General features: G+C 40.4%; 1 protein-coding gene across 1 annotated transcript in view; it reads right to left on the bottom strand.

Annotated features, from left to right (window-relative positions):
- The window catches only part of SULF1 (sulfatase 1), a 128,016-nt gene that overhangs the window by 13,124 nt on the left and 101,987 nt on the right, over positions 1-12,905 (bottom strand). Inside the window, 2 exon segments of the mRNA XM_080578473.1 lie at positions 5-133; positions 2,977-3,193. Of these exon segments, the coding sequence (XP_080434599.1) occupies positions 5-133; positions 2,977-3,193 (346 nt within the window).

The following is a 12,905-nucleotide window of genomic DNA, read 5'->3' as shown; positions in this document are numbered from 1 at the left end:
TGACGTTTGGTGATACTTTTGGTCTTTAGCACCTGCAGTTCTTCCTCTTCCAGATTTATGTCATATATTTCACCTTCAAATTCTACAGACAAGGATCGTGTTTGGCGAGTGTGAACAAATCGTGGTTTGTATTCTGAAGAAGAAAGAAACATCCATGGTTGCATACACATATCTACAAGTCATGCCATGAACACCCAGCATATTCCAAAATGCAAGAAGGCTGTTCAATAAAACAGCTTATTTTTCCTGTGGCTTTGCAGAAACTTATTTCATTATTTTTTGATAATTCAGGGCCTGCACTTTCATTAGTAGCATGAAATTCTGAATGCTTCAAGTTTTGCATTTCATGCAAGGCTGACTTTAAGCCACATTTAATACATATCTCCAAATAAAATCAGTATCTCAGAAATAGTCACCTAGAATGAGACACTCAGAAAAACAAACAACAACAACAACAAAACAGAAACCATAGGATTATCTGTACATGTATAGATACTCCTACACACACATACATCATCTGTATCTATATGTACAAGTCATAGACATCCTGCATTGTAGGATCAGAGTGAACTTACAGGGTTACAGAACCACAGGATGGTTGAGGTTGGAAGAGATCTCTGGAGATCATCTGGTCCAACCTCCTGCTTATGCAGGGTCACTTAGAGCTGGTTGCCCAGGACCATGCTTAAAGCTCTTTTAGTTACAGTTTTTGAACTCTGCAAGTACAGCAGCATATGAGTCAGATTAATCATGACAATTAACTCTTCTGAGTATTTTTTATTGCCATGTTCAGGAATAATTGTGTTTGGGCTCAGCCTGGAACACCTTCACTTTTTACCTTGTCCCAAATCAATCTGATAAAACCCATAGGCAGTACCACACCAAAGTATATTCTGTCTAGACACAAACACAAAGAGCTCTTAATATACATAATTCAACTTGTAAAAACTGGTTGTAGGTCATCACTTTCCATTTGTTGCATCCATGCTGAGCATATTTTTGTCACCTAATGGTTAGTAATAATTTGTGCAGCAGAATAAAATGGGAGCTCTAAGAAAGTACTGCCTTTGGCATATAGGATAAATTCTAGTGCAAATTTTCAGCTAGTGCCTTTGAGAGACTCATACTGAGCGTTTCCTGAAAGAATCTATTGAAAGTGCAGAGAGTGAGCCTCATTCAGCTCTTCATTCAAACCACCCTGTCCTTCTAAACTATTTCAGTGGTTGCCTGCTGTGAGGTGAAAAAAAAGGCTTCCCAGTCATGCAGTGAAGACATTTATCTTCCTAAAGAGAAAACACACACACACACACACACACACACACACACACAAACACTCATAGTTTCAAGGCTTCTTTCTGATTTACAATCATATTAATCATCAATAAGATAATGAAGAAAGATTCATAGGATCAGATGGGTCAAATTCTGGTGTTGTAACAGTCTGTGATGATGCTACTTCTTAATCAAGTGACTGATAGATTTTAGAGCACATAAGCATTTTATCCAAACGTCATCTAAAAACCGAGGGCTGAACTAGCCCTTCCCTTAACAATGCCTCATCATCACCTCTGTTCTCCGCAGATGAGCACTAAGGGGATTTGGCAGAGGAGGCAGAAGAGGAGAAGCAGGAGGAGGAGAAGTGAAGAGGAGCAAAAATGCTGTAGAGGAGAAAAGCATAACAAATTGACCTTCGCAGATGCCCCTTCACATGCTCTCTTGTTTGTCCCTTTCCCATTTCCTCACTTTCGCTCTCCAAGTCACTGCCCTCAGTTGCAATCCCTACTGAGCCCTTGCTGGCACCCTGGCAACCCTTCTCTTTCCAAGGTACATGGCAGGTATCTCCTCTTGAAATGATCACCAGGGGGCACATTGCACAGTCTGAGAATCACCCCAGCAGGCTGTGACATGGAGACTTCTCAGCAGAGGTCTGCCTGTGCACACTGTGAAGTTCCTTAGATCATATTAAACAAATGGAAGAAATTATGTCACGGCAGCACTTAGTCTGAACAATGAGAGAACTTAAGACAGACAATATTGCGGTTGAACGTACAAAGAATACCAGGGATTCTTCGCATGCAGAGTGGGGGAGGCTTTAAATCAGGAAATATTTTGAATTATGCTGCCATTATTTGCTTATTTCATAGACATCTGTGCAGCATCTTCTAACTTTTCTAACTCATGTCTCCGCAATCTTCCTGTTTTGGAGGCCCACCTATTTCATTCCCCAGTCCAGTGCTCTGAACCGAGCACAGAAGCGTGCAGCCTGCTCTCGAACAAAGCCCCTGAAATCCAGGTCCACTTTTACTGTAATGGCTACAGAACAGATAGCTTATTCGTTACCGGGCAGATAGGTGAAAATACCAGTTCAACTTAAAATAGCAGCTTCTTTTGCTGTATAAGTCCTTCGCAGAGACAAACCCAAGGGCTGCTGTCTCGAAGCCTGCTTGTGCATCTGCTTTAGCCCACGCTCCACTAGAGGACACTGCAATCTAACCTGTTTCCTTGCAGGGATCCCGGTACAGGCTTGCCTGAAAGTTGCAGCTGGGCAGAAATTAATTCTGCCATCAGTCACGGCACTTCAGTGCCTCACGTAAAAGATATCTTCGGGATAGCATCGGACAGCATCTGGATTCAGTGTTACCGATGCAAGAAAGCACTTGCTTTGGCTGCCTTGGCAAATAAGGGCACTGGCTCAGCCGCAGATGTCACCAAGTTTCCGTGTGCCACCAGTGCGATAGGTGGCACCAGCGCATCGCTGCCACAGCCAGCCCAGAGTATTCCCCGCTGTGGTGTACGCGACAACTTTAGTTATTATCATTGTTATTACAGAGGCAATTATGCAGAACCTGACTGCCAATTACATATGTATTCATTGTACACGGGTGTGAAAACAAACGTATGCTGCTAAACCAGCACCCTGCGAGCCTTTTCCCCCTGTCCTTTGCCTCAGCGTAGGAGAGATCCAATAACACTTACTTTGCGCGTTAGGGTTTCTCAGGAACTGTCTTTGATTTTTCCTTTGGGTCCTGCTGTTTCGGTAATCAGCGTCTCCACAGTTGCAGTCTTTGTCTTTACCACTGTATCCCCGGGAGTGGATGCTGCGGGTCCTCTTCCTGATGGCAAGAATGTCGCTAGATACCTTACACTTGTGAATTCGAAGCTTGCCAGAGGCATCCTCTGTGCACTGCCACTTCTGCGAGAGAGAGAGAGAGATGTGAAGATGATTTCCCAGCAGCCTGTCAAACCCCTGCTACTTTCAGGTGGATTGTAAAATATGACAAGCAAATTTATTTAAAAACTAAGCAGTCCCTTAAAGAACAGATTGAGATGGGTAACATTTTAAGGGACTAAATTCACTCATTCTTCTCAACATATCTCCCATGCTAGGAAAACATAAGCTTGAATGAAATCACTGAAAATCTGCATAAAAAAAAAATAAAATACAACCCAGCCAAAAAAGATATATAAATCAAGAGTATCTAGACTAAACACATCCCTGAAAGGAGCAAGTAAAAACTCTTAATTTACTGAGCCACAGAGCACAGCTGTCAGGGCTGTTTTCACCAACTCTTTTTTTTCCCTTTGAAAAAACAAACTTTGCTTCTTTGTTCTGTAACTTGGAATCTCTAATATGATTCTGGGGAAAATAAAAAATCTCCACAGATGAAGAAGAACTGGTCCAATTGTGGGGTTCCTTGGAAAAGAGAAGGACAAACTGTAGACGTGATTTATACAAAAATACATAAAACTCTAACAACATGTAATTTATTTCCCTACCAGAGGCCAGAGGTAGGAACTGCACCCTAACACATGTCCCTGCAAACCATGCCATGCAGACCTGAAAACATCACTGACTCTTCATATTTTCTGTGAGAAGGGAGAAGCCCGAAAGCATAATACCTGCACCCCCCTCACTCCACCCAGCAGGTGGAAACACTTCCAGAAAAGAGCAAAGGCAAAAACTTCAGGGACGGCAAACAAATAAATTAGCTTGGATAAACTCCTTTGGAGCCCTAAGTCTTGAGATTTGTATCAAGTCTGGGAGGAAAAGGTGCAGTCTGGAAGGAGTACCTGTACAACATTGTACATGTGCTGAATATCACAAGTGAGGGAGAATGAGAGGAAACAGAGTTTTTTTCCAGCTTGTCTGCACAATATCTGTCTGACTTGATTATCAACATGACTGAATCCAGATGGAAGAATCCAGGTGGATTTTTCCAGTGGATCCCACTGTCTTCACATTTCAAAACAGAAAGCAACTGAGACTTTAATTTCCTCTCTGCACTGAACTGTCTTTAAAAAAGCTTTTTTTTTTTTGCTTTTTTTTCTCTCTCTCTCTTTTTTTTTTTTCTTTTTTTCCCTAAGGATAGGTGCTGACAGATCAGTCCCCCTTTGCCCATGCCCAAAGCTTGCCCTATATGGCTGTGGAGTTACAGCTGGCACACGTAACACACCACACATGCTAAGAAGCCTGTGATTTTTAAGTCAGTTTAGCCCAAATAACAATAGGGAGAACTAGAAATAACTATGTTTATTTATAGTTCTAATGCAGCTATTACCCAGCGAGCTTCCTTCACTTATGCTTCTTAAGTCACAACGACCAGACTTCATACGAAGCAATTAAGTTTGGCTGGATAGAGTGGAGAACACAATTCAATAATGCGATTGATAACAGGAACCTTTTAGTTACAGTTGCAGCTAAGTTGGCCTATATGGTGTCCTTTTTTTGGGTTCTCATGAATGAGTAGCTGAGCTTTCTCTTGCCTCATTAATAATAGCAAGACAGCTAGATGCTGGTCCTAATGCAGTCTCCAACTTGATTTTTGAAATGAACACTAGTATCAGAGCAGACACATTTCAGTAAGTCTCTTCCATTAGCTAATGACTGCTCTGGACTGTTTTGGCGGTGCTGTCAAGCTGACTGAAGAATGAAGAAAGAAAACTAAGCCTCAGGTAGATTTGCTGACCAGATAACCTGAGGAGCGAGTTGATGTGGTTGCACACAAGAGAAAACGACTCCTGCCTCATACACGGCAGTCACTTTAAAGAACACGGAGGAGGAAAGGGAAAATATATAATCTAGCATACACTTAACACTACTCCCGTCCCCAAAACATGACTGCTTCAGGCTTGCTGTGGTGCTTTTAATGGCAGCATCATCTCTCTATGAAATGCTGAAATATTGGCTCTGAACCACAGCCCCACGACAGCACACTCTGGCCTAATGTGGGCTGAGCTAAACGATGGATCACAGACTCGGGGCTTGCTGGTGGTTTGGCGTGACTTTGATCCCTGAACACTAAACCATGTTTAAAAGGACATGGGCCTGCACGCCTTTGACTGCTGTCTGAGAAATTATACTCATGCCCAGGCTTTCAGTGCAAACCTACACCTACAAGTGACAAGGTGACTTTCTACAAGGAAAGGTGTCTGAGAGCCATAACACTTTGCAAGATTGTATTCTGTATTAGCATGTGCACTCTTCCTATCATGATAAGACAAGCTTGTTACAGGATAAGAAGTGACTGCTACATTATAGTTCCCCATGTGTTTTAGGTACAAGCTACATTTATAAACATATGGTACTAGTTTTTAATGAGTCACAAAAGCTCCATTTTAAAGTAAAATAAATATTTTATTTGTCTAACATTAAATATAGCATGAGGTTCCAGGAGTGGCTTCAATAGCCATTTAGAAAAAAATTAAGATTATTATGGCTAACACTGAAACAAGACTGTCTGTGTTTCATAAGAGCCAATGACAGTTCTCTATCTAAAACAGGGATTAAAAGCAATTCAGTTCATTTTTTTTTTAACCTAAAAAAATGTCATTATGAAGATGCTTCAGATTTCTGAGACAGAATTTTTAGACTAACTTTCCTGAAAGCCTGCCCATACCAATCATGAACCGAGCATGCATTATGCAGTAAGACAAAATGGTCCTTCTGCTCATCTTTAGATCTATAAAATGCATTAATGCACATAAAAGAAGATTATGACTGATGTGCTGCCCCTTTCCAGCCCCCATTTTCAACCTTCCTTCCCATTATGAATACCAAACTATTCTTTGAAATCCAGTACTATTAGGTTTGGTTTCTGAGTCTCCATTTATCCATAAATAATCATTATAAAAAACCCTAAAACGTTGCCACATATATAAACTAATTATGTCTCCATTAACTTCTAATTTATATACATTTTCTTATTTTCCTCATGTTTAGTTTCCTTCTCATGTTGATGTTTCACAAGATACCTAAGCTGATCTAACAATTCATTGTTGCCATAGGAATAAGGGATGGTCCCAGCTTCTGGCTGCACGATGACTTAGTTTCTATCAGTAACAGAAAAAAGAGGCTAATGAAAAAAAAAAGAAAAAAGAAAGAAAAGAAAAAAAAGAAAGAAAAGTAAAAAATGAGAGGGAGAGGAGAGGAGAGGAGAGGAGAGGAGAGGAGAGGAGAGGAGAGGAGAGGAGAGGAGAGGAGAGGAGAGGAGAGGAGAGGAGAGGAGAGGAGAGGAGAGGAGAGGAGAGGAGAGGAGAGGAGAGGAGAGGAGAGGAGAGGAGAGGAGAGGAGAGGAGAGGAGAGGAGAGGAGAGGAGAGGAGAGGAGAGGAGAGGAGAGGAGAGGAGAGGAGAGGAGAGGAGAGGAGAGGAACAATAAATTGGAGAGGAAAAGCAGGACCCTGCCATTTGGCTGCAGCAAGCTCTTATATCCTTTCAGTCACGCTGTGAAACTTAACCTATGCCAGCCTTTTTGTCTGTCGTTGTCTCATCTTTTCCTTCTTCTCATTTCATCACCTACCCTCCAGCAATGATTTTACTCTGTCCTCAGCTCTCTACCTCCAGCTTTCCTTCCACTTCAGTTTAACTTCAGAGGGGAAGCAAAGGTGGAAGAGCAAGTTGCAGCAGCAGTTCAGATGTAAAGGTGCAAAAGAGCTGAGCATCGCTTGGGAGCTCAAGGTCCTTTAATCTCTGCCCAACCCGAAATTTGAATGCCTAAGTACGCACGCATGCTGCTGGGTGGGAAGGCTTGCATGGACTGCAGTAGGACCACAGTAGGAGCTTTTCCTCTGGTGATGTCATTGGCATGATGCATTTTCATCTGGGACTAGAAGTTTGCCCTTATAAAGTCATTTCAAAGGCAAAGGGGAGTAAATGGACTGATTAAAAGAGTATTGTTTGTACTGGGTCACTTTGCTTTGTGCTGCAGCTGGCACAGCTCCACCTGCAACTTAGAGCTACGTGAGCAAGTCAACAGCAAATGATTTAGTAGCTACCTTGGGTCATGATTTCCTGATATCAATCAGTTTGTGCCACAGCCTTAAAATTAAATAAATCTATTTCAATATGATCCTATGATACCTAAGGCATAAAAATATACATTCAGCATGAGTCATTGTGCTGTGCTGCACTGTAAATATCCACTTAAGCAGGATTTCAAATCAACATCGTTTAGCTAATAGACTGTCACAGCTCTGAGAGAGTTGCTGCAGCTACATATAGAGGAGAAATTAATTAGACAATTCATGTAAGGGAGGCAAGCAGTAGGCAAGTTAGGGGTCTTGATGAAATGTAATTACCCTGTATTTGCAGTAAACACTTCAGTGCAAAATATCTTGTCAGATCTTATCACAAAGCTATGAAACACTGAAAAACGTGATTGGGAACACAACACAGCAACAATGCAGGTGGTAATGTATGACTTTTTCATTTTGGTAATGTATGACTGTCGAAGTATTATTATTCATCCTAGGGAATGCTAAGATAAAGCATGAAAAGGAAGGCTTCACGAACTTAAGCATGCCATCAAGATCTGATTTCTCTTTTTTCCTGCTTAGAAAGGTATGATTTAAGTTGGAAAAGGGTTTAGATGAAAACGCTGCCATGGGCTGTACATGCGTACCAATTTCCTCTATTAGCATTGAGCAGATCTGCCTGGATGCCAGGGGACTTGGCAGTACTAGCAAGGGAGTCTGGTTTTGGGAGTGCTACTGCAATAAGAACTGAGTCTTCTTGTTTGCTCTGTGCCATTCGAAGAGGCAATTTCACACAGCATATTGAGAAGTGCCCTGTAATTAGCTGGCTATAGTAAATAGCACAGATCATCAGCAATTTATTTCTGCTGAACTGGACCTGAATACTGAGAAATGTTTACAGGCTAAGGCCATGTCCCCTGGGCATTCCCTGAGTGTAGTCATGAACCTTGGTCCTAACCAAGGCTCCTAGGTGCTCCTGGTTACTCTGTGTAGTCACAATTCAGCTGTGTTTGAGTATTGAAAGCAAGTGCAGCTGTTTCACAAGGATAGTGGGTCAGGCTCACTCAGGGAATTTGGAATTGTTGCATTTTGGTTTAATAAAAATCTCCTTGAGTTTACAAGTGGACTGATGCCACCCATAAGGGCAGATCCCAATTTCTGCGCCAGTCCCTCATAATTGGACCACCTTTTGTTGAACTACTCTCAGCTCTAGAATACATTCAAACACAATTATTTATATATATAGACTTAACCCCTGAGAAAGTCTTCCCAAAAAAATGCAATGGTCAGTGGTTCAACAAATTGGGAAGTGATTTGTCCTGTAAAAACTGATGTAATATAGAGGGGGATGTAGAAGAGACTTTATAAATACATTCAGTTAAATACATAGGGACAGAACTTGAGGAGAAAAGAAGAATGAAGAAATTAATCATTGTATAACAGAAATAACTATATGAAATTTGCCAGTTTCAAGCTCCTTCACAGTGTTTAAGAAACAGAAGACAGAAAATAACCTAGGAGGAGGTTTTCAGATCATACAGTGTTGCATTTTTGATGTATAGACATGATTGATTTTAAATGTCATGGCTCTAGCAGTTTTCTAGTTTACAAAAATGCATGAACCTTACTGTCAGCTCTAGAAGTATAGGTGCTTAGGTCAAGGTATCAAACGTCACCTACATAGCATTCTTTACCAAATCCATTAGCTTGTCTGTAGTAGTAGCTCAACATCAACAAACTTCTGTTATTATCCAATAAATGTCTGCTCTCAGGTTCAAGCAAATAGGAGCCAATGACACTCAGAGATAAATTTAGCCATTCAGCTATAAATAGTAATGACAAAAATAATTGGTTCCTACTGGGTCATACACATTTAATCTGCAGAGGACTTAATTTATACTATATTTCAATGGATACTTTAGAATGAAAACATTGCAAATGATAACCACCAAGGAGTACTACAGAAAGTCATAAAATGATTCTTGCGTAATCTGTATTTTCTGTGTAAATGTTTTTGGTACATAAAACTGCTTCTTAGTTTAGCATTTCTCCAAGAGGTATTTCTGTTAGGGAACACTGATAAGATGGTGGCAAAAATGCTGAACGTAGTTGTGCTATGGAAGAGATGAAACCAGTGAAAGAAAGATCTTCCCAGACTGGAATATCTCTGGATTTTGTCCAGAATGGAGCTGGTGCTTCAGATTCAGAATGGCTTAGATTTGAAGAATTGTCAAATCTGGAGAGAACTGCCCTCTGTTTGTTAGGAAGCTTAAATATTTAGGCTGAAATATGAAATATTTAGGCTGAAATACAAAATACCATGCTTTGAAGGATTATCTTTGGAGATAAAGGAATCTATCTTCATATTTGGTTGTAAGCCATAAGAAGGATAGCATTTTAACAAGGGATATCATAATTTCTGGCAATTCCTGTGAAATCTTGAGCAACAAAATTGCAGGTATGATTCTGTCAGCTATGAGGGATGACTCTGGAGGGTCCAAACTGAGCAATAGCTGCAAGACCTGTTGTGAAAGCACTGAAGTATGTACTTAGCTTTAAGCACATGACTGGTCCCAAACACATATGCTTCCAGTTAAGCCTATGTGTAGATGCTCTTCTGAATTATGATTAAGAAAAGGTGGTACCAATGTGCAGACGGCAAAGAACCAGCCTTGAACTGATGTTCTGGTAAAATAGGTTGACGGGATTAATTGACACTGCTTCCAACCCAAATGAATGTTGCTACTATGAAAAAAAAAAGAAAGAAAGAAAAAAGAAACTTTCTTTCTTGCATTAATCTACTCTGTCTGGGCTGCTAATATCTCACTTTGACAATGTTGTAAGAAGCTCTGCTTGAATAGGTGCAATATAATAGAAAATGGAGAAACAAGCTGAGGCAGGAGGCAGCATATGGAATAGCAATACGTTAATGCACTCCTGCATACTCGTGACCAGTGCCTTTCTATTCCTGTAATTGTCAAGAGGTTGTTCTGAAACCAGGAGGATCAATGAGTGATGTTTATGTGCCATATCATAATTTTAGTTGGGTTTTAGTGGGTGCTTGGGGTCTGGCTGTCAGTTCCTGGCCAGCCATCTGACACTTCTGTCCAGCTCTTACCAGCTTATGTGTTTTTATTCATACTCTGCAGCTGGTCATAAAGCTGACCTTTACAAATGTATGGTCTGTGATATTTATTTTATGAGAACATAGATACTTGAGCCAAACCAGACTACACCTAATAAGCCACATTCTAATTTCCTTTACAATATTATCTGTAAGCTGATTGATGGCAAGTATTCTTTCAGTGTTAAAACAGACATGCTTATACTGAATGCTGATATGATAAGGTGATAAATATAAATATGAATAATAGAATTCAATTCTTATGCTAGATTTTTAAATGTCAAAGGATTCATGAGAAATAAGGGGTCTGTACAGACTACATAACATGCTCTTTGGATCACAGCCAGAAGAATCTTGCACATTTACCGCAGAGCTGATGCTTGGATTCAGCAGCATGTCTCCAGTGACTACCTGTAAAGCCTTAAATGACTGTAAAATACATTGAGACCTAATCTAAGTAAAATTTCATTGTACAGTCTTCAGGGATATTCTCCAAGCAGAACATTATTTCTTTAGGGCAGCTTTGGGATGCTTCCTTGTGAAGACATACACCATTCTGCATCTCTAAAGCTGAGCAAAAAAAAAAAAAATAAACAGCACAAGGAAGGTCAGTGACTGTGCCATGGCACCTATCTAGCTTGGTTTGGGTTCATGGGCATGCATGTCATACAAACATGCGTAGCATGACACATTTTTCCATTCTGCCCACTGTCAGTGTTTATCTGAGCTGGCAGCAGACTACAGATCTTTACAAGTTTCAGACCTTTGCTGTTTACAAACTGGCAGGTAGTGCAGAGCAGATGGTTGGAGATGTATGCCCATAAAATAAACAGACCTGAGTCTGGGTTTGGTTGCTGAGTCATCCAACCTAAGAGTTCAAATTTTAAACACAAAGCTTCACAGTCCTCATTTTGGGAGGGTGGCTTTTTGCTTTTTTTTTTTTTTTCTCCCCTCTGCTGGGAAAGTTTTAAAATAATGTTGTCGTTTTGTGTAATTTTTACAAGAGGATAAAAATGCATGTTTGGCTATGGATTTGATACTCATTATAAATTATGGATTGAACTGTGCACTGGAGACACCAGGACTATCAGCACAAGACCTCAAAAGGTAACTGCTATCTGGGAAACAACGTTAAGTCCCAGAAGTTAAAATTTTGCCTCGGGAAAATTCCTATGACTCAGACTGGTGAAAGAAAAAGAATAAATACTGATGAATTAACTAAACTCATTAATCACATGTTTATGTAAGGGAAGAGAGAAAGAAAAGGTATAAATGAAAACATCACTAAAATGCTGTTATTTGATATTTGCTAAGTATCCAGAAGAATTTCATGGGTAGGAAGATGGAGTTCAACAAAAATAACCTGCCACAGGATTTAAGAGCAGCTTGCCTCTAAACCTCCTGAACTAACATATATTCTCATCTCATCTTATTTCAATGGAAATCTGAGAGAAGATTTGTGCCATGATAAGGCTACATTAATCCAGAGAAACATTTGTTTCATGCTATTATTTCTGCTTTCCTGGAAAATTAACAAAATTGTAGTTAAAAATTTGCATCAACTGTTTCCCAGTTTAAAACAACAGCATGGGTAATAGCAATGCAGATGGGTAATTATTTCTAATGTGTACCTCAACACAGTAAAACAGAGGGGAAATATGTATCAATGAAATATATATAAAAACAAAAAACATATACCTGTATACTATTTATGTGATAAAAACCATCAACAGTCACTACTAAAACAACTGAACTCAATCAGGTGACCTCAGTAAGCTACACCACATAAACTGGTGACAAATTTGGCCAACAAACTCAGAAGGAAACCTATGGTTCCCTTCATAATTTCTTGCAGCACTCTGTGGGATGTGAAGCAGGAAACTCTCGCCCTGACCCCCAAAACTGAGCAGAACCCACCCCGCTGCTGCTCCCTTTGCAGTGGGAATGACTCTGGCCTGGGTGGGCCAGGACCAACTGTGTTGCTGGTGAGCACCCGTCAACAACTAGGTCACATCAGGAGCTGAAAACCGGTCCATTTTCTAACATTGCAGGTGACCTGTACCCCATTTACAGGACAGACAAAATTAACAATACTTCCCAAGTTATGAAGTTGAGAAGGAGAACAAAACTCAAAATCCTCAAGTCCAGGAATTAAGCAAGTAAAAAAATAGGAGCATGTGCAATCACTGGAAGGAACATCTGGAGGTCATTTAGTCCAATGTCCTCCTCAAAGTAGGAACAACTTTATTAGGTTTTGAAAATATCCCTGGATGGACTTTCCACAGCCTTTTTGGGCAACCAGCTCCAGTGCTTAATCACTCTTACGGTAACATTTTTTTCCATACACCTCGTCATAATTTCCCTCGCTGCAACTTGCCTGTTGCTTATAGCCCTTCTGTTGTGCATCTCCAAGAAGTGCGTGGGTCTATCTTCTCTCTAATTAGCCGTTAGTTAGCTGAAGGCAGCAATTAGATCTCCCTTTGCCTCTTGTTCTCCTGTCTAAACAAACCTCTGCCCCTCCTCAGTACC

This window comes from Anser brachyrhynchus, assembly GCF_964034855.1.
Source record: "Anser brachyrhynchus genome assembly, chromosome: 2".
NCBI lineage: Eukaryota > Metazoa > Chordata > Aves > Anseriformes > Anatidae > Anser > Anser brachyrhynchus.
This window is presented reverse-complemented; position numbering and strand designations above follow the sequence as displayed.